At 53.4% G+C, this 18,840-nt stretch overlaps 2 protein-coding genes across 3 annotated transcripts; both read left to right on the top strand.

Annotated features, from left to right (window-relative positions):
- The first annotated feature begins 3,369 nt into the window (after positions 1-3,369).
- Positions 3,370-10,172, top strand: LOC144942275 (uncharacterized). Of its 2 annotated transcripts, none has more exons than XM_078869034.1 (2): positions 3,370-4,852; positions 9,630-10,172. In XM_078869034.1, the coding sequence occupies exons 1-2, from the start codon at positions 3,581-3,583 to the stop codon at positions 9,639-9,641; spliced, it is 1,284 nt and encodes a 427-aa protein (XP_078725160.1). In that variant the 5' UTR covers positions 3,370-3,580; the 3' UTR covers positions 9,642-10,172. The 2 variants fall into 2 exon arrangements, with proteins under 2 accessions (XP_078725160.1, XP_078725159.1); XM_078869033.1 differs by having other exon boundaries at positions 3,370-5,233.
- A 281-nt stretch (positions 10,173-10,453) lies between these two features.
- On the top strand, positions 10,454-18,444 carry CWC15 (CWC15 spliceosome associated protein). The gene is made up of 7 exons (XM_078869032.1): positions 10,454-10,547; positions 12,044-12,186; positions 14,232-14,338; positions 14,869-14,969; positions 15,403-15,513; positions 16,404-16,510; positions 17,531-18,444. The coding sequence occupies exons 2-7, from the start codon at positions 12,050-12,052 to the stop codon at positions 17,658-17,660; spliced, it is 693 nt and encodes a 230-aa protein (XP_078725158.1). The 5' UTR covers positions 10,454-10,547; positions 12,044-12,049; the 3' UTR covers positions 17,661-18,444.
- Positions 18,445-18,840: the final 396 nt, after the last annotated feature.

Raw genomic sequence — 18,840 nt, 5'->3', positions numbered from 1 at the left:
TATTTTAAAACTTTATTATTGTATGTGCTGTCGGTTTCATTGTCATGAGACAAATAATACTGGTAGGAACCTGGTTACACCCAGCCCACGGGATTATTGTGTCCGTCCGTCCGTCGTGCAGGGAGGGGCTGGGTGGGGAGGGAGGGGTTGGGGCTGGGTGGGGGGTGGGGCTGGGTGGGGAGGGGCTGGTCACCCCGTGGTGCCCTTATAAAAGTCAATATTTAACCTACTCACGCCAGCTTGTGCCCGCCCTCACAGTCGGGCATATTTGCGGAATACACCACGCCGCCGTTGACCCTGGCCATTGACCGAGCAACCCAACGTTCCTTCCAGCTCCCTCCGCAGCAGGGCAATGTGTTAGCTCGGGGCGAGCAGCTCCATGTTTGCATGTTCACCACAAGCACGTGTGATTATTGCAGACTTGATTCCTTGCAAAAGGAATCTCTTAGGTGTTTGAACATTTTAACACCTTTTTATTGCCAGAAAGGGTAAAATCTCTTTTTATTTTTCATATTTTGATACTGGCAAAAAACAGTCCCATGATATAAATACAAATGTTTACATCCAATGGCCTTTTGGCTTTCCTGACGTACATGAGCCAGTATCATTTGTTACATCAAGCTTGGGACAAGGTTTCGACCTTCTGGGTCGCATCAACAGCCAGCTTTGTTAAATTCTCTGCTCGGTTACCAGATTGTGATTGACAGAATTCGGTCTTGTCCATACAGTAGATGGCAGCACTTCCCCGTCCGCCGTGGGAGTCGCGTGAAAGGTCAAGGTGAGGGTTTGATTGGGGTCCACCAAGCAGAGGTCGCAACCGGGTACCCGATACCTACCCGATACCCGGAGGCCGGGTACTGTTACCCGTTTGCGACCCTGGTGCGGCCGGGTACGGGTAGACCGTGAGTCACTGGTGAGTAACTGTCACTCATTTCCCAACGTCTTGTCTCTTCTCACAATTCAAGTTCCTAGAATCAACTCACCCGCGCCTGCAACATGGCTTCATCCCAGAGGTCGCAATCGGGTACCCGTTTGCGACCCTGGTGTGGCCGGGTACGGGTAAGGAATCAAAACCCATTTGCGACCTCTGCCACCAAGACCTCCCAAAAAAACCCCACTCGTAAAGGCGCCTAGCCACAGGAGCTCTTAAGAGCACGGCCACACCTCAGTTCGGTTAACCGAAAAACCACCACCTCTTGTAACACACCCTTACATATTTTCCACAACACACAAATAAACAACACAACAACAATTAACGAAAAAAAAATACCTACGTGACTTTACCGAAAAAACCAAAGAATATGAATCCTTGCAGTCACGAAAGCTTCAAATCTAGAACAAACCAACTGCTCCGCATCAACCCCAAACGTCACCAAAACTACGCGAATCCCGGTTCTGGTTCTGATGCAGAGAAGATCCGGTCGCCTCTGACCCACGAGAGAAACTCGGGGAGCCGCGTGCAGCCTCCAACTCGTGCAGTGCTTCGGTGCGGAATCCCCTCTGGGCAAGGTTCCGTGCTTCTCCTTGCATAGCCATGAAGGTGAGGACGAGGGGCATCGATAAAAGGGCTTCAACCTCAACCGTCCACCACCTGCCACTGACTTTCTGTGCAGCAATGTGGCAGCGCTGCCGAAAGAAGCCAGTGCAGCCCCGGTGGAACCGTGTTCAGATCTCCGCAATATCTGACAAGCCCATGAGCTGCTAACCCCTGGCCAAAATGAGTAAAAAACAAACGTCGCTGGAGAGCTTCTTTGAAAAGGGGGAAAGACCCAATTATGAACCCCCCCCCCCGGTCCGTCGGTCCGTGAAAAATGTGTCTTCAACGAAACCGGTCCCTGGTGCCAAAAAGGTTGGGGACCGCTGGTTTCTCGGCTCAACAAATTGGACCCTGGGTGTGGCCAGTAGCTGCCACTCACTGAAATCGTTCAATGAGTTATCTCTTCCAAATCGAACAACGGGTTTGTTGGGTAAGTAGCACGCAGCACAACAACAATCTTCCGCTGTCAAATCACTCCCCGCCCTCCGCCTCCCCTACCCTCCAACAAGCAGCAGGCTGGGAGAGGCAGGAGAGTGGGGAGGTTTAAGCGGCACATGTACGGGACCGCTACACGTCAAACCGATGTGTTTTAAGCACGTTTCAGAACTGGAAATTATCCAAATTTAGACCGAACTTTGCTGACTGCAGCGGACTGCCGTTATCATCATCAGCCATGGTCTACCCACTGCTCGATGAAGGCTTCGACCGAGCACAAAAGACGAATATCCCCCGTATAGCCTGAACAGACTGTTGGAGCAAGTGCTGTTAGCGAGCACCTATGAAGGCCGAAACGGCACACACGCCCGGCTCGCCTTTGTCTCCCCGCTGGCGATGTTTACACACCACACCAGGTACTCATTTGAGGCTGAGTCGACCTAGGGTAAGGCCCATGACCGGTTCACATAATCGACTTTCTGGCCATAGTACAGATTTTTGGGTTAGATCGCGCAAGTATAAAATGTGTCGTAACCCTCCAACCACCCGACACAGCCGGTAAGGTTTGTCGTTTTGGTGTTTCAGTGTTTCGGTGTTTCGGTGTTTCGGTGTTTCGGTCGCGAGCGGGAATCGAACTCGGGTCACCGCGTTCGTTGCGCATTGCGCTAACAGCTACGCCACCGCTCCCCCACCTCTCCGCATTAGACCCACAGCGAGTTTAACACGTAGACTTTCGCCACCAATATCATCCATAATACAGGCTTTTGGGGGTTATATCGCGTTGTAATTTATATGCATTCATTACCCCCCCCCCCCGCCCACTTCGCACAAGGGCTGACAACGCCATCATATCTTTCCCTCTATTTTTGGAACGACACAGGAGGATTTCCCCACAAATCTGGCTGTTCGCCTGATGATGCCGGTTGCAATTACTGGCGAAACGTCGTACTCAGATTGTAAACGCTGTGGATTTGCTCTCCAACACAGAACCGGTGAGTGATGAACTAGTAACGAATTGTCATGTTCCGTGGCAAACTTTGGCAGACAAAGTTTGTTAAAGTTTGTCACGTAAATAGAGCATCCCAAAGTTTGTCACGTGGCGGGTTTAACGACCCACACCCGGACACGACCAATTGGTAAGGGGTTTAAATTGGCATGTTCTGTTTGCGTGCCAAACGTTGGGATGTTCTGTTTATGTGAAAAAGTTTATCACGTAAACAGAACATCCCAAAGTTTGTTACATGAACAGACCATGCCAATTAAAACTCCTTACCAATGGCCGTGTCCGGGTGGTGGCGGGTTGTACGACACACAGCGATTCTGGATTTGAAGTTTTCGTGACTGCAAGGATCCATACTCTTTGTTTTTTTTGGTAAAGTCACGTAGGTGTAGGGGTGTCAGGGGAAGGATTCCCACCAATAGATGGGTTAGGGGGAGGGGTGATCGAGGTGATATAAGGGGAGAACGGGCGGGAAAGGGGGGCCTTTGGCGGGAACGGGATTGGGACGGCTGGCGACAGGTGTGAATGGAAGGAAAGGAATAAAGGACGAGACCCCTGCAATCTCGTGTCGGCTCCTCTCTACATTTGGTGGCAGCGGTGGGATCCTAATGGCTACAAAGAAGAATCCTCGCGGGAGGGAGCCGAGGGAGGAGGAAGCAGGGGCCGGGGATCCTTCACATCCTGGGCAACAAGGGGGCCTGCTGTCAGAAGCAGCAGAAGGGGGCCCGGATCGCCTGGAGGATCGCATGGAGGACCGCATGGCCCGCGTGGAGAGGGCGCTCCAGGAGCTCTTGCAGAGGCTCCCTATGGGGGGCCCGCCGGCACCGGGACCCCCACCCCCACGCGTACTACGGGAGGAGAGGCCACGGGAACCGGACGCCGACCAGCCGGCCGGGCAGGAGCCGCAACCAACCTCGTCACGCCAGCCGCCGCCGCTCCCGCCAAAACCCCCAGGGCTAAACACCCAACACGGAGAGCAGGTGGCCGGACGGCCGCGTCGGCTGGGGCCCGTCGACAAGTTTGTGGCTGAGGAAGAAGATTGGGAGGAGTTTGTCCGCCGATTCGAGGCTGCCTTCCACGCTCTCGAGTGGACAGACGAAGAGGCCCTACGAGCGCTGCCATCTGTTCTGGGCAAAGAAGCACTCTCCTCTTACACCTCCCTTCCCTCGCACAGCAAGTCCACGCTACAGGCGGCCTACGAGGCTTTGGGGGAGATCTATTGCCCGGCGGAAGGAGCCTTTAAACGGTTCCAGGATCGCCAGCGAGGGGCTAAAGAATCCCCTTTAGCCTACAGGGGGGCGCTGCTCGTGTTGGCGAGGAGAGCTTTCCCTCGCCTGGCTGAAGAAGCGCTCGAGGACCTCGTGGTCGAGCACCTCATCGCCTACGCTTGCCGCGCCGGCGTTGTAATGCCCGTAGTGACGCCGGAAGAACGCACCTCGCTGTGGGCTGCCCGGACCATCCAAGCCCACGAGCAGGTCATGGGCCGGGCGCCACCCGTGGGCCCGGTGGCTGGCGCGGCGGGGGGGAACAGCCCAGCCGTTGCCGCGGCGCTACTTGGTCCAGCGACACTAACCGCCGAACCTGCACCGTCACCACAGGCTGCCGGTGGGGCATCTGGGGACGGACCGCCGACGTCTGAGACGGAGCCATCGCTGCGGGAGGTGTACGCGGCGATCCGGGGACTGGCGGAGCAGAGGGACCAACCGCCGCGTCGCTGGCAGCCGCCTCTACAACATCGCGCCGAGCCCCCCCGACGCAACGCCCCGTGGGTCTGCCACCGTTGTGGTCGCGAGGGGCATGTGGCGAGGGGGTGCCGCACGGAGCCGGAGGCCGCCAACGTCACCTGGAACCTGCCGGGGCCGAACGCCGACAGGAGCCAGGCGAGTGACGCCGTCCCACCCGGCCTCTCGGGCGGGCCGGGTAATTACACTTCCGACGCCGCGAACTCACCGGGAGTCTCCTCGGGGTGGGCGCCGGTGGTGTCGTTTCCCGGTCCCCGCTGTTCTGGTCGGGGGAAGGGGATAGCGCCGGGGCCTGTGGTCGCATCGCGACCCGGAGTGGCGTCGCGAACGGACGTGACGTTGCGTCCGGAAGTGACGTCGCGGTCGGAAGTGGTGTCGCGGATCGCGCCGGGAATTGCGCCGGGGCCGTGGACCGCGCCTGGAATCGCGCCGGGGCCAGGGACCGCGTCGGGGATCGCGCCGAGGCCGGGGACCGCGCCGGGAGTCGCGCCGACGCCGGGAGGGACGTCGCGGACGGAGGTGACGTCGCGGGCGGAGGTGACGTCGCGGGCGGAAGTGACGTCGCGGCCGGCAGCGACGTCGATGCCGGGCGTGACGTCGCGCGCGGGCGGGGTTTCGCGGGCGGGCGTGGGTTCGCGGGCGGGCGTGACGTCGCGGGTGGGCGTGGTTTCGCGGGCGGGCGGGGTTTCGCGGGCGGGCGTGACGTCGCGGGTGGGCGTGGTTTCGCGGGCGGGCGTGGGTTCGCGGGCGGGCGTGACGTCACCGGCGGGCGTGACGTCACCAGTTACCTGCAACGCCGGCGAGTTGCCAGGGGCAACGGCCCGGGGGCGGAGGCAGCCCACACGATTGACATTGCGCCCTGGAGCAATTCCACGACCCGCCTCACCACCGCTTTGCGACAGAGCGAGACGGAACCAGGGGGACCACGCCCCCGTGACAAAGGAAAGAGAGGGGCTCACGGGAAGGCCCACCCCCCAGTCCCCACCGCCCCCTGCAATGGGGGGGCCCCCCCACACCACAAGGGGGGCCCATCCTACGTCACCTAGGGGGGGCAATTTGCACTACATAGAGAGCCCAGCCCGCAACCCAGGGGTAAGCCCACACTATGTAACAAGGGCGCGTTCACCCTGCTGGGACGCACTCCAAAGGGAGGAACCCCATCTTCAGTCCATCCACACCCATCCCCCATCATTTCACCATGCACCACAGGATAACGAGACGCCGCCTGGTCAGTGGCCGGACTCAGCCACACAATGGAGGAAGCTGGCAAGGCGGGTGGTAGCGGCCACGTCAGGAACCTCGGTCCTGGTCGGTGAAATCGCGGGAGTGTCGGCACGTATCTTGGTCGATACGGGGGCATCAGCCACGATCATCTCGAGCACCATGCATGAGATGCTGCCGGATAAAATCCGACCTTTAGTCCCCGTCAAGACAACGTTCATTGCAGCAAATGGAGGCAGCATGGGCTTCCTGGGCCAGGTTGAAGCCCCGATACAGATTGGGCAGCTTTCGGTAGCAGGACCCATCCTTGTCTCCGCAACGTTGCCCATACCCTGCCTGTTGGGGACGGACTTTCTGAGGCGGATGCCAATGAAAATCGATCTGGCCAATGGGCGGGTGGAAGTCCAGGGAACGCATCTCCATTTCCTAAAGGCGGAGGGGGCCAGCCGGGGTGTACCCTACGTGCAGGCTCTGGTCAGTAAGTCTGTCTCCATTCCCCCGGCAGCCCAGATGCTGGTTCCGCTGCAATATCGGTCCCCCCTCGTGACAGCCCGACCAGACTCACCCATCCTGGTGTCTCCGGCGTCAGCGGCCATGGATCGTCATGCGCTGGTTAGGGCCGAAACTATTGTACAGAGGAACCAGCATCTGTTCATTCAGGTGCTGAACACCTCCGATAGAACAGCGACGGTGCAGGAGGGAACAGTTCTGGCCCACGTTAGTCCCTTGTCACTAGGAGCCCCAGGGACAGAGCCCGAGCTTGTAGGCAGCATCGGCCAGTCCGAGGACAGAGGGGCCAAATCGTGGATGGACCAGCTGGCGGGGCCTGAGCCGGGATTGCCGCCCGACCAGAAACAGCAGCTGCACTCGTTATTGCAGGAGTTCTCGGACGTGTTCAGCCGGGGACCGTTCGACCTAGGGCGCACAAATCTGTCACAGCACCACATCAACACGGGAGATGCCGCACCCCTGCGCCAAAACACATATAGAATGAGCCCAATGGAAAAAGGGCACATTCAACAAGCGGTGCAGGAGATGCTGCGGGCCGACATAATTTCTCCATCCTCGAGTCCCTGGGGGGCACCGGTGGTCCTAGTCAAGAAGTCAGATGGGTCACTGAGATTCTGTGTGGACTTCCGACGCCTCAATGCCGTCACGCTGGCCGACGCATATCCCCTACCACGTATCGACGACTCATTGGATGCACTGGCGGGAGCAAAATTTTTCAGTACGCTGGATTTGTTGTCCGGGTTCTGGCAGGTCCCACTAGACGCGGACTCCCGGCCTAAAACAGCATTCCGGACACCACAGGGCCTGTTCGAGTTCAACTGCCTGCCTATGGGCCTCCAGACGGCGCCGGCAACGTTCCAACGCATAATGGAGTTGGCCTTGGCAGGCCTCCAATGGGAAACGTGCCTCATCTACCTGGACGACGTCATTGTTTTCAGCCGATCATTCGAGGAACACATTGACCGATTGCGTCAGGTGTTCCTGCGGTTCCGGAACGCGAACTTGAAGCTCAAGCCGTCGAAGTGCCACCTTATGCAGTCGTCGGTACGCTACTTGGGCCACGTCGTCAGTGAGTCGGGAGTGGCTACAGACCCGGAAAAGACGGCCTGCGTGAGGGCCTGGGCTGTTCCCACAACGGTTCCGGAGGTACGCCGGTTTGTGGGTTTCGTTTCTTACTACCGCCGGTTTGTGCCCAACTTCGCAACCATTGCCAAGCCCTTGCACGTGTTGACGGCGAAGAACCAGAGGTTTTATTGGGGCCCTCTGGAGGAAGAGGCATTCCAGCAGCTGCGCTCACGTCTGACAGATGCACCACCATTGGCCTTTCCGGATTTTGGCCTCCCCTTTATCCTGGACACGGACGCCAGCGATGTGGGCATCGGCAGTGTTTTGTCGCAAGTCCAGCAGGGTCGGGAGGTGGTTATCGCCTATGGTAGTCGCGTGCTTTCATCAGCGGAGCAGCGCTACTGCGTCACACGTAGGGAACTCCTGGCAGTCGTTCACTTTGTGCAGCAATTCCGACCCTACCTGTATGGTCGCAAATTTACGGTCCGCACTGACCACGCGGCCTTGCAGTATTCGCTCCGCATCGACCAGCCTTCGGGCCAGCTGGCCAGATGGATAGAACGCCTGCAGGAGTACAGGTACCAAGTAGTGCATCGCAAAGGGACCAGACATGCCAACGCAGACGCATTGTCCCGACTGGTGCCCCAGGGCCCTTGTGCATGCACCACAGGCGGGGCACGCTGCAAGGAGGCGAGGCCGGAGGGGACGGTCATCGCTCCTGTACGCACGGCGGAGGGCGCACAGGGTGAGGTCCAGCTGACCGACCACGACCTGGGGCTGACCTTGGACGATTGGAGACGGCTACAGCTGGAGGAAGCCCCACTGCGAACACTACGCGCCTCAGCAGAGGCAGGGGGGGAGGAGTACATCGTATGGGAGGATCTCCTCATGCGATGGGACCCGACAGGGCGCCGGCGATGCCTGGTAGTTCCGGAGTCGCTGCGTCAACAATTGGTTATGGACGTACACGGCCGCCAGCTGCTGCACCTGGCAGGGCGGAAGACACTGCACACATTACAGGGTCGGTACTTTTGGCCAGGTATGACCGCTGACGTGCATCGATGGGTCGCTACCTGCGTCGAATGTGCGCGGCGAAAGCCGCCACCCCGGGTAAGCCGGGCGCCCCTACAGCCCATCACGGTGACCAGGGTCAACGAATTGGTTGCGTTGGACATCTTGGGACCGCTGCCGGTCACGCCACGGGGAAATAAATACCTGTTGGTCGGAGTCGAGTACTGCACGAGGTGGCCGATGGCGTGGGCCCTCCCGGACCAAACGGCACAGACCATCGCCGATGCCTTCGTGGGAGGCTATGTCCTTGATAAGGGGGCACCGGAGCGGTTGCTCACGGATCAGGGCAGGAATTTCTCCTCACAGCTATTGAAGGACGTCTGCTCTATCCTGGGCACTAAAAAGGTCCGAACATCTCCATATCATCCCCAGACCGATGGGATGGTAGAGCGGCTTAACCGCACCATAGCGGCCATGCTGTCCCAAGTGGTGGACGAAAACCATTCCGACTGGGACCTCCACATTCCATCGGTCTTAGCGGCGTACAGGGTGGCCCCACACGCGGCGACGGGGTTCTCGCCGTTTTTCCTGATGTACGGACGGGATCCCGTTCCGCCTATTGAGGTGCAGCTGACGGACATTCCGGCAAGAGCCGACGCATGGCCGAAGGCACTAAAGACCTCCCTCATTTATTTGAGAGAGGCCCGCCAAGCAGCCGAGGCCGCATCGGCCGCGAGCCAAGAGAGTAATGTACGGATACGGGAGAGGACAGTGACAGCCAAGCCCTTTAAAGTTGGGGACCAGGCATGGCTACACTGTCCTCAGGTGCCGGTTGGCCTCTCACCAAAGCTGCACCGACCCTGGAAAGGGCCGGTCGAGGTCATCAAAGCACTCCGACCGCAGTGCGTCCAGGTCCAACTGGGTAAGCGACGATGGTTTGTACACCCCACCCGCCTTAAGCCATACATCTCTCCACCGTCATCTTCACCAACATCACCACCAACATCACTGCCAACATCATCATCATCCCTACCCAGGCCAAGGTCGCCGACCACCACGCGCCGACCGGCAGGGGGTTCGGTGCCCTGTGTTCCCTTGTCACCTACAGCACCCCATGTGAGGCCTGACGGAGCGGCGGCACGAGCGGGGGCCGGAGAGACAGCGGCGCCAGGCAAGGCGACACCGGCACCACCGAACCAGGGACCGCGACGAGAGGGCCTTCGAAGGAGGGGGCCGCCACGGTCATCTGCTGCCTGTGGATGTCCGGGCTGTTACGGGATGCTGGCTGGAGACCTGGGCAGGCCGCGCAATTGATTTGTTGTGTTATATTGCATTGTAGGGTTGTGGGGGGGGGTAAGGGCTGTCGTCACTGTCAGTGGTGGGAGGCATGGGGAGACTTAAATGGTCCATGGGGGAGGCAGAACCGAGGACGGTTATTTTTTCTCCGGGGGGGGGGGGTGATGTAGGGGTGTCAGGGGAAGGATTCCCACCAATAGATGGGTTAGGGGGAGGGGTGATCGAGGTGATATAAGGGGAGAACGGGCGGGAAAGGGGGGCCTTTGGCGGGAACGGGATTGGGACGGCTGGCGACAGGTGTGAATGGAAGGAAAGGAATAAAGGACGAGACCCCTGCAATCTCGTGTCGGCTCCTCTCTACATAGGTAAAAATATATAAAATTAAAATGAAAACAAATACATGTATTTATGAAAACAAATAAATGTATTTGTTTTCATTTTATTTTCATAAATAAATGTATTTGTTTTTATTTTGTTTTCATAAATAAATGTATTTTTTTTTCATTTTGTTTTCATTTTGTTTTCATAATTAAATGTATTTGTCTTCATTTTAATTTATTTTATATTTTTTACCTACGTGACGTTACCGAAAAAAACCACAGCGAGTTTGCGAACGCACGTGGCGGGTGCGCGCCAAGGGCGGAAGTGACGTCAGGGGGCCGGTCACGTGGTCCGGGCTCTCCGTCAGGACCCCGCGGTTTCGCGAAAGCGCCTTTGGGCATAAAAAAAGGTGAGGAAACGTTTCCTCGCGTAACTTCTTTCGGTACTCGCCGGAGGCTCTGTCGATGTTGCGACTCGTGTGCCTTCGTTCTGTTTCACCCCGAACGGTGGTTTTTGTTTTGAGGACGCTTGCAGCGGTTACATCGGCAGTGTTTGAAATTGAGGCCTAGTCAATCCAGGCTTCGCCCTGTACATCATTTTAAAGGTATTTCACATTTGTATGCTTAAATGGCACTTACAATTGACGCTACTCTAGTTGTGCTTAATCGTACGCAACGTTACTTCGCAATCGGTGCAGGGTTACGGTTTTTTTGCTCGGGGGTTTCGCGTGATAATTGCTTTATCCCCAGTGTTCGGCGAGGCCTTAGCGTTCTCGACTATAACTCCGCGGCGTTCAAGGCGCCCGTCGTGCGTGCGAAACCAGGCGATGCCGAGGCTCCCCACACCCCGCCACTGTTAGGCCCGGACGCAAAGCCCGTTACTGTGGTGGTTATTGCGACCAACACAAGTAGAACAGTAACATTCGGCAAATATCAGTGTGATGTGATATCCTGACGAGCAGTGCGGCTCCATTGATGCCACGTTTGTCCCAAGGTAGCGTTCTTATTTTGTGTACGAGTAGGGCTTGCCCACTCGTAGACTCAAACGCGTACGAGTACGCACATGTATATCTCGACAATGCATACATAGGCAAATGTACGGACACAGACGCATGTATTGGCACAGACAAACTTAAGTAAGAGTACACGCACACATCTATTGACGTGGACAAATGAATACGCAAGCACAGCTACACACAGACATGTACATAAGCACATGTGCACACAGAGACGAGCACATTCAGAGACCCATACATAAATATAGCTCGCACACAAGATATATTTTATAGCCAAATAGACTATGTTGGTAAGTATTGCACGTGGAGGTGGTGTGGTCAGTACCACACCCGGCTGTCTGTCTCCCGAGTGATCATTGTTAGCATACCACACCATGTACGAATGTCAATCTGAGCAGACGTGGAGAAGGCCAGGTTAATGGTGTACTGGTTCATCTTCTTGGTTCTTTCGGTAACGAAAGCTTTAAATCGATAGGTGTACTGGTTGTCGTTTAACAACCGAAGTACTTTTCACACACAGAAAGCCTCTCAGAGTCATGCTGGTAATATGAATTATACTGATGGCCCGTTTTTTTTTTATGAAAGTGTTGGTGATAATACAGATATGGAATGTAATGTTCATTCTAGATTTGAAGCTTTCGTGACTGCAATGATTAATATTCTTAGGTTTTTTCGGCAAAGTCACGTAGGTAAAAAAAAATTAAATTAATAAAAGTAAAATAAAAAATCACGACGTTTCGGAGGCAACACAAGCTTCCGTCTTCAGGTGGAACCGTCACATAATTTTTTTACCTACGTGACTTTGCCGAAACAACCTAAGAGTATGTAATGTTCATGTCTATGATGATGTTTATGGTAGGTGATGATAACAATGTTGCCATGCTCACCAGGTCGCCATGACAACTGCTGCTCGCCCCACGTTCGAGCCGGCGAGGGGCGGGAGGGGCAAAGGTGAGGGCAGCGGGGACCTGAGTGCCCTGTCCAAGCAGTACTCGAGTCGCGACCTCCCCGGACACACCAAGATCAAGTACAGGTAGGAGACGAGGAGGTGGCCGAGGGGCTCGGAGCTGCCGGAGCGCTAAGCTGCCGCTACTAAGATCCTGGGTTCAAATCTGGGCATCAATCACCCGTGATTAAACCAAGTTTAGGGTTCATACTCTTAGGTTTTTTTGGTAAAGTCACGTAGGTAAAAAATAGAATTAAAAGTTAATAAAAGTAATAATGGAAATAAAATACTAAATCACGACGTTTGGGAGGCAACACAAGTCTCCGTCATCAGGTGGGACCGTCACAGCTAAAATTACTGCATCAAGACGGTCCCACCTGATGACGGAGACTTGTGTTGCCTCCGAAACGTCGTGATTTATTATTTTATTTTATTTCCATTATTACTTTTATTAACTTTTAATTTTATTTTTTACCTACGTGACTTTACCGAAAAAAACCTAAGAGTATGAATCCTTGCAGTCACGAAAGCTTCAAATCTAGAATCAAGTTTAGGGTGCCGCGGTGGCGAGATGTTAACTGCCTCGCTTGGTATACAGGAGGTTGTGGCACGAAAACATATTATGTCCTATACAGCGACTGTGTTAATTCACATAACAGGAGGTGGTTGCGTGGCTTATTGGTCAAGATTGCTGAGATCCTGGAACCCAAGTCCCAATTATTTAATATGCTAAAGCTTGTATATGGCGTAACTCTGTTTCCATATGGAATTGGACACTTGCAATTACTCTTTAAGTTAGGAAATACGTTTCTGGTGCTCCATATTTTCTTGTTTTTGAGCAGTTGTGTTTATTGTAGTACGTTTGTGGTTGTGTGTGGTTGTTATTTTTGGGAGTTGTAGTGTTAACGGTTAGTGCACTGCGCTACGAACCCGGCGACCCAAGTTCGATTCCCGATCACGGCCAGCACCAGTGACGATTATCTGAACCGGTCCTGAGCCTCCCCTAGGTTGACTCAGCCTCAAATGAGTACCTGGTGCAGTGTGTAAAAACATTGCCACTGGGGAGACACAGGCGGTCGGGTGTAGTGCTGGCCACCCACCCCCTCGTGTACTGTTTCGGGCTTCAAAGATGCTCACTAACAGGACCTATCCTAACAGTCTGTTTAGGCTATATGGGGGATCTTTGTGCCTGTTTTATTAAGAGAGAGGGCAGGAGGGGTGAGCAGGGTGAGTGAATCTTTGTTGTTTTTGAACAGTTTTGTATAGTTGTGTTTAAGCATTTTCTTTGTGGTGGTTGTGTTTGAGCAGTTGGCGTACGTTGTTGTTGTTTGCATGGTTATGTATCGGTGTTGTGTTAGGACACCAGCAACAAACAGCAAAACTGAAGTTGTAATAGATAGGGGTTAACACGTCTGGTGAACTTGGGAAATAAGATCATGGGAGGGAATTTCAAAGTCATGTAGGACAAGTGAAGAAACCTATATATAAGCATTGTGACTTCCAGTGTGGTGAGTAAGTGGGTGAGTTGCTGAGTGAGTGTGTTGTTGAGACCTGCAGCATGGTGCTTGAACACAGTATTGATCAGAAGAATCATTCAGTTTAGTGAACCGTGTCTTCAATACGGGTGAAGGAATCAATAAGAGAAATTCACGGGAACGGTAACCATTGTAGGAGTGATAGAAGAGTGATAACGGAGGCTGCTAACCTCTGGTGAGTGAGCGAGTGATCAGAATAAATCAGTGAGTGCTTGATCATCCACCTGATTGCTGTACAATGAGAGTTGGCTACAAACATCCTTGCAGCTGATTGGCTCGGCGCAGTTGAAGTTCTGACATCACCCCTAGCAACTACACTCGCGTAACTGAGCGTTGCAATCTGGCAACATAATAATGAATGTCTTAGGCATTCATTAATATGTTGATGTTTCTAATGCCATTTAGGATCTTGTTACTACAATGATGAACTCGCTACTGCTTTTTGACCTTTCCCCGCTCCTCCGATTAGCACGGTTGGCTACGTACGGTGTGAAAGTAATTCAACATACCTACTACTGCTCACAAATGATGCAAAAAATGGAGAATCATGATTGCTGCTGATGATGATGCTGCTGCTGATAATGTTGACACCCCCAGGCAGTCGACCCAGGACAATGTGGATGAGGTCCGTGGCCGCGACTTCCGCCGGGAGCTGGAGGAGCGCGAGAGAGTAACCGGACGAGATCGGTCACGCGCGCCTCGTGGTACGAGCCAGCGGTGGGGGGGCAGCTGGGTGATCGGAGTGGAGGAGATTCCACTGTAGGGGTGGGGAACTTACAGCCCGTGCTCCAGATACAGTACAGAACTTTACCTCGTTGTGGCCTGTGGCCACATGAGACCCACCGCTTTGAAACGGCCTGTAAACGATATTTACCCATCACTGTAAGCATCTCAGTCACACAAATCGGGTACAAGGGGGGGTAAATATTTTTTACCTAGCAACACTGCGTTTCTAATGTTAGTCTGCTCAGTCATATCTATCACTGCAAGGGCATCTTGATGCCTGGTCCACTGCACATTTTTTATTTGCATTATCAAGGCAATGAACACAACACAGTGAATACAATGTACACATAAAGCAACACACAAAACGCACAAAAACACCACAATGAACACAACACAGGGAACATACAAACACAGTAGACAGACAACGAAGACAATGGACATAATCAACACAAGACAACACAAGGAACACAGCTCACCTTATTGAACTTGTGTGTGTGTGTGTGTGCAGAGCACATCACCTCTTCCTCTTCATCATCGTCCAAGCGCCCGCGCATCGACCAAATCCCTGCCGCCAATATCGACGCTGACGACCCCATCGAGAGTGACGAGGTGAAGCGGCGGATGGCAACATCGTTACTAGCACCGTCACCATAGACATGATCGTTATTCATTATTGTCAACGTTATGATCAACATCAAAACCACTTCCACCACCGTCATCGGTCACCATCATTGCTGTCAACACTTATTCCACCATCACTATCATCAGCATCGCAGCCATCAACTTCACAATTTATAGCACCACTTCCGTCATTATATCGTCATCAACATCACTGCCATTACAGTCATCAACATCACCGCCACTTCAGCCATCACTCCCACCATAATAATCATCATCACCACTACTATAATTCAAATGCTGGTCCAAATGATGCTTGTGTTTGCCTGGTCAGACACGAATGAGCGGGTGTGCGCAAGTGTTTTTTTGTTTTTGTGAATACCTCTGTGCCTTAGCGTGTTCATGTATGTGTTGCGCATTTTAGGACGAAGATGCCTCGGATAAGGACAGCGATGATGATGAGGATGACACAGCGGCTCTGCTCGCCGAGCTCAGCAAAATCAAGAAGGAGCGGGCGGAGGAGCAATCCAAGCGAGTGCGTCCCTCTGTTCTTGTCTCACATCTGTCTGCCTTCGTCCCCAACTCACTGCTGGTCTCCCCTGTATTGCTTTCTCTACTGGACATCTGTGAAAAAGGGCTTTATATACTCATCGGATTCTCTCAGTATAAATAAATATTCTAATTCTCACTTCTGGTCTCTCCTGGGTCCCAGCCGATGTTCTCACTCGCTGTTTCTTGCGGCTGCTTGTCTCAGCCTGAATCCGTGCACCCTTTGCTTTGGCACCCTCCTGGATCCTGATATCACTTCACGTGCTCTTATCTCTTTTGTTTCCTCTATTCTATCCTTTTCCCCTCCCATCTCACTCATACCCAATTGTTTCCCAGCCAGTTTGCCTATTCCCCTGTCCCCCTCTTTGTCCACTTGCATCTCCCAACATTGTCCCTATTACTGGTAGGGGAGGGGAGGGTGGGGAGGGGCTGGGTGGGGGGTGGGAGGGGTGGGGCTGGGTGGGGAGGGGCTGGTCACCCCGTGGTGCCCTTATAAAACTCAACGTTTAACCTACTCACGCCGGCTTGTGCCCGCCCTCACAGTCGGGCATATTTGCGGAATACACCACGCCGCCGTTGACCCTGGCCATTGACCGAGCAACCCAACGTTCCTACCAGCTCCCTCCACAGGAGGAATGTGTTCTCCTTGCCTCTGTGTCCATTTGTATGCCACCTACTGGTCCTGTTTCCCTGTCTTAGCCTGCGCACTCATCTCCTTCTGTCTCCACCGTGTCTGCTTGTATATCCCAAGCAGTTTACCCACTCGTTCTCACCAACCCGCTGCATGTCTATAACAAAAATACCAACCACCGAATATCTCCATCCTCCCTGTGTCTCCACTGTATCCTCAATGGGTCCTCGCCGTGTCTCCCACAGGAGCGGGAACAGAAATCCGAGGAGGAGAAAATTCGCACGGAGAATATCCTGAGTGGAAACCCCCTCATGAACCTGACGGGTGCCGAGGGGTTCAAGGTGAAGCGCAGGTGCGTTGTACACCTGGAGAGGAGACGAGTCCTGCAGGTTCATTATGGCCGTGTTGTGTGTCTGGGGGAAGGGGAGCATGGTGGCTCGTTACTGTCAAAGGCTGTTTCTCCCAGAACCTGCCTGTGTCTCTATCTTTGTATGTCTCTGTGTATTTGGGGAGCTGTATTTTTAGTGGTTAGCGCACTACTCTTATGAAGCCTGTGACATGAGTTTGATTTTTGACTATGGTTAATATCATCGGCGAGTGATATCAGAACCGGTTCTGGGCATCCTCTGCACCGACTCGGCCTTAAATGAGCAAATGGTGCAGTTTGTAAAAGCATCAGCGCTGGAGAGAAAAAGGTGACCGGGTGTGCATGGTACTGACCACAGCACCATGGTCATCTTCACAGTGGCCTTTGGCTGGCCATCAAACAAATATGGTCACTGCATCACTCGCTTTTAGAGGTGATGCTGAAATCGCCTGGAACACCCTTCTGATATTAGGAAGCCACTGGAGCTAACCACTTTGAAATCTAGATTGAATACTCATTTCTTTAGAACTGTTTTTTCGTGTTTAGTTTGTTGTTCACCCCCCCCCCCCCCCCCCGTTCCTCCTATTTGCACGGTTGGCTACATACTGTGCGAAAAAACTAATGGCGCTTGCCATGACGGTCAGTTAACGGCTTTAACACGTAGGCTTTTGCAACCAATATTAATTAATAATCCATGAAGGTTTTTTTGGGTTAAAGTGATGACATCACCTTTACTCTCCCAATTGAAGACCGAAACAGGAGTACTTCCTCAGAATTCTGGCTAATAGCCCGGTGAAGCTGATTGTTGTAATAACCAGCAAAACGTCACGGTACTGCAATTGTAAATGTGCGTAAACTCTCCAACACAACCGGTGTGCTGAAGTAATTGGCACGTTTTGTTTTACGTGACAAAATTTAATTGTGGTCTGATGGTGGTGGCGTGTTAACGACATATATTTGGATAATGTTAAACGCTGCACTGCTGGGGGCGTTGTTTGCGTGCAGGTGGGATGACGACGTCGTCTTCAAGAACTGCGCCAAGGGGGTGGACGAAACCAAGAACGAGAAGCAGTTTGTGAATGACACGCTGCGCTCGGAGTTCCACAAAAAGTTCATGGACAAATACATCCACTAAGGAGCGGAGACGCGGAGATACGTACGGGTGCATGGCGCATGTGGGTGTGGGCATTGGAGGAGGTTGGTGGCGGTGAGCAGAAGACGGTGAAAGGAAAAGAACAGGCCTGTGAGGTGGAGAGAGGGCAGCAGTTGACACAGGGTTGACGTGGCAACCTGAGTTTTATTCCTGGCCATGGTTCGCAGTGAAGAGGAAAATGGGCGAGTGTGTGCGTGCGTGCGTGCATGTGCGTGAGGTACAGTGGGTATGTATGTTGAACTTCTTTTGCACCGTACGTAGCTCACCGCGCTAATCGGAGGTGCGGGGGAAGGACAACAAGCTGAAGAAACTAAACGTCTGTGTAGTGGAAGCGTTGGCGCAGTGGTTAACGCACTGCACACGAAGCCGGCTATCCGAGTTCAATTCCTGACCATGGCAAACATCACCGGCAAGTGATATCGGATGCGGTCCAGAGCCTTCTCTAGATCGACTTCGTCTTAATTGCAGTGTAGCAAACATAAGTGCTTGGGAGACCATGGGGTGGTGTTGGCCAATATCACCGTACCGGTATTAGGTGCTTGCTAACGGCACATTCCCCCAGCAGTCTGTTCAAGGCTACACGGGGAGGGGGCGGGGGGTGGTCTTTGTGTGACGTGTAAGTTGTGTATATTGGGTGACTGCATTTGTTGAGTTTTCGCAAGTGTTAGTGCGTCAAGGGGTGCATCGATGCATCCATTAACATTGATTCTTGAACTCACATTACATGTGGCAAATCACGCGTGTTTTAATAAATGTTTTTCAATTATTTTTTTGCGTTGTACAGAATGGGTTTCACGGGGCCCCCTGCAGATAATTGAAGCTGCTACATTTATCACAACGTGAAAAACAAAAGGATCGATTCCTGAATCGAATCTCGACCCTGAATCGTTACTTTTTACCGAATCCGTACTCTTCCCGTGTGTGTGTGTTAAGAGTGCCGAGTGCGTGCAAGTGTGCAACTTGTTTGAGTCCTGGCCAGGGGCTCCAGTGTATGGTTGTGTGTATGTATGTTGAACTTCTTTCGCACCATACGTTGCCAGCCGTACTGACCGGAGGTGCTGGGGAAGGACAACAAACTAAACACAAAAAGCAGTTCTAAAATATACGTAGTGAGTGAGTTAAGTCTGCAAGAGTGTGTATGTTTCATGTTGGGTTTTTTTTT

Source organism: Lampetra fluviatilis, chromosome 27, assembly GCF_964198595.1.
Source record: "Lampetra fluviatilis chromosome 27, kcLamFluv1.1, whole genome shotgun sequence".
Taxonomy (NCBI): Eukaryota; Metazoa; Chordata; class Hyperoartia; order Petromyzontiformes; family Petromyzontidae; genus Lampetra; species Lampetra fluviatilis.
The sequence above is the reverse complement of the archived record's forward strand: the minus strand, read 5'-3'. Positions and strand labels throughout refer to the sequence as shown.

Coding starts and splice junctions, on each gene's coding strand:
- LOC144942275 (XM_078869033.1), top strand. CDS start 3,581: ATGGCTACAAAGAAGAATCCTCGCGGGAGGGAGCCGAGGGAGGAGGAA.
- CWC15 (XM_078869032.1), top strand. CDS start 12,050: ATGACAACTGCTGCTCGCCCCACGTTCGAGCCGGCGAGGGGCGGGAGG. Junction 12,187..14,231: donor CACACCAAGATCAAGTACAG/GTAGGAGACGAG, acceptor TGACACCCCCAG/GCAGTCGACCCAGGACAATG. Junction 15,514..16,403: donor CGGAGGAGCAATCCAAGCGA/GTGCGTCCCTCT, acceptor TGTCTCCCACAG/GAGCGGGAACAGAAATCCGA.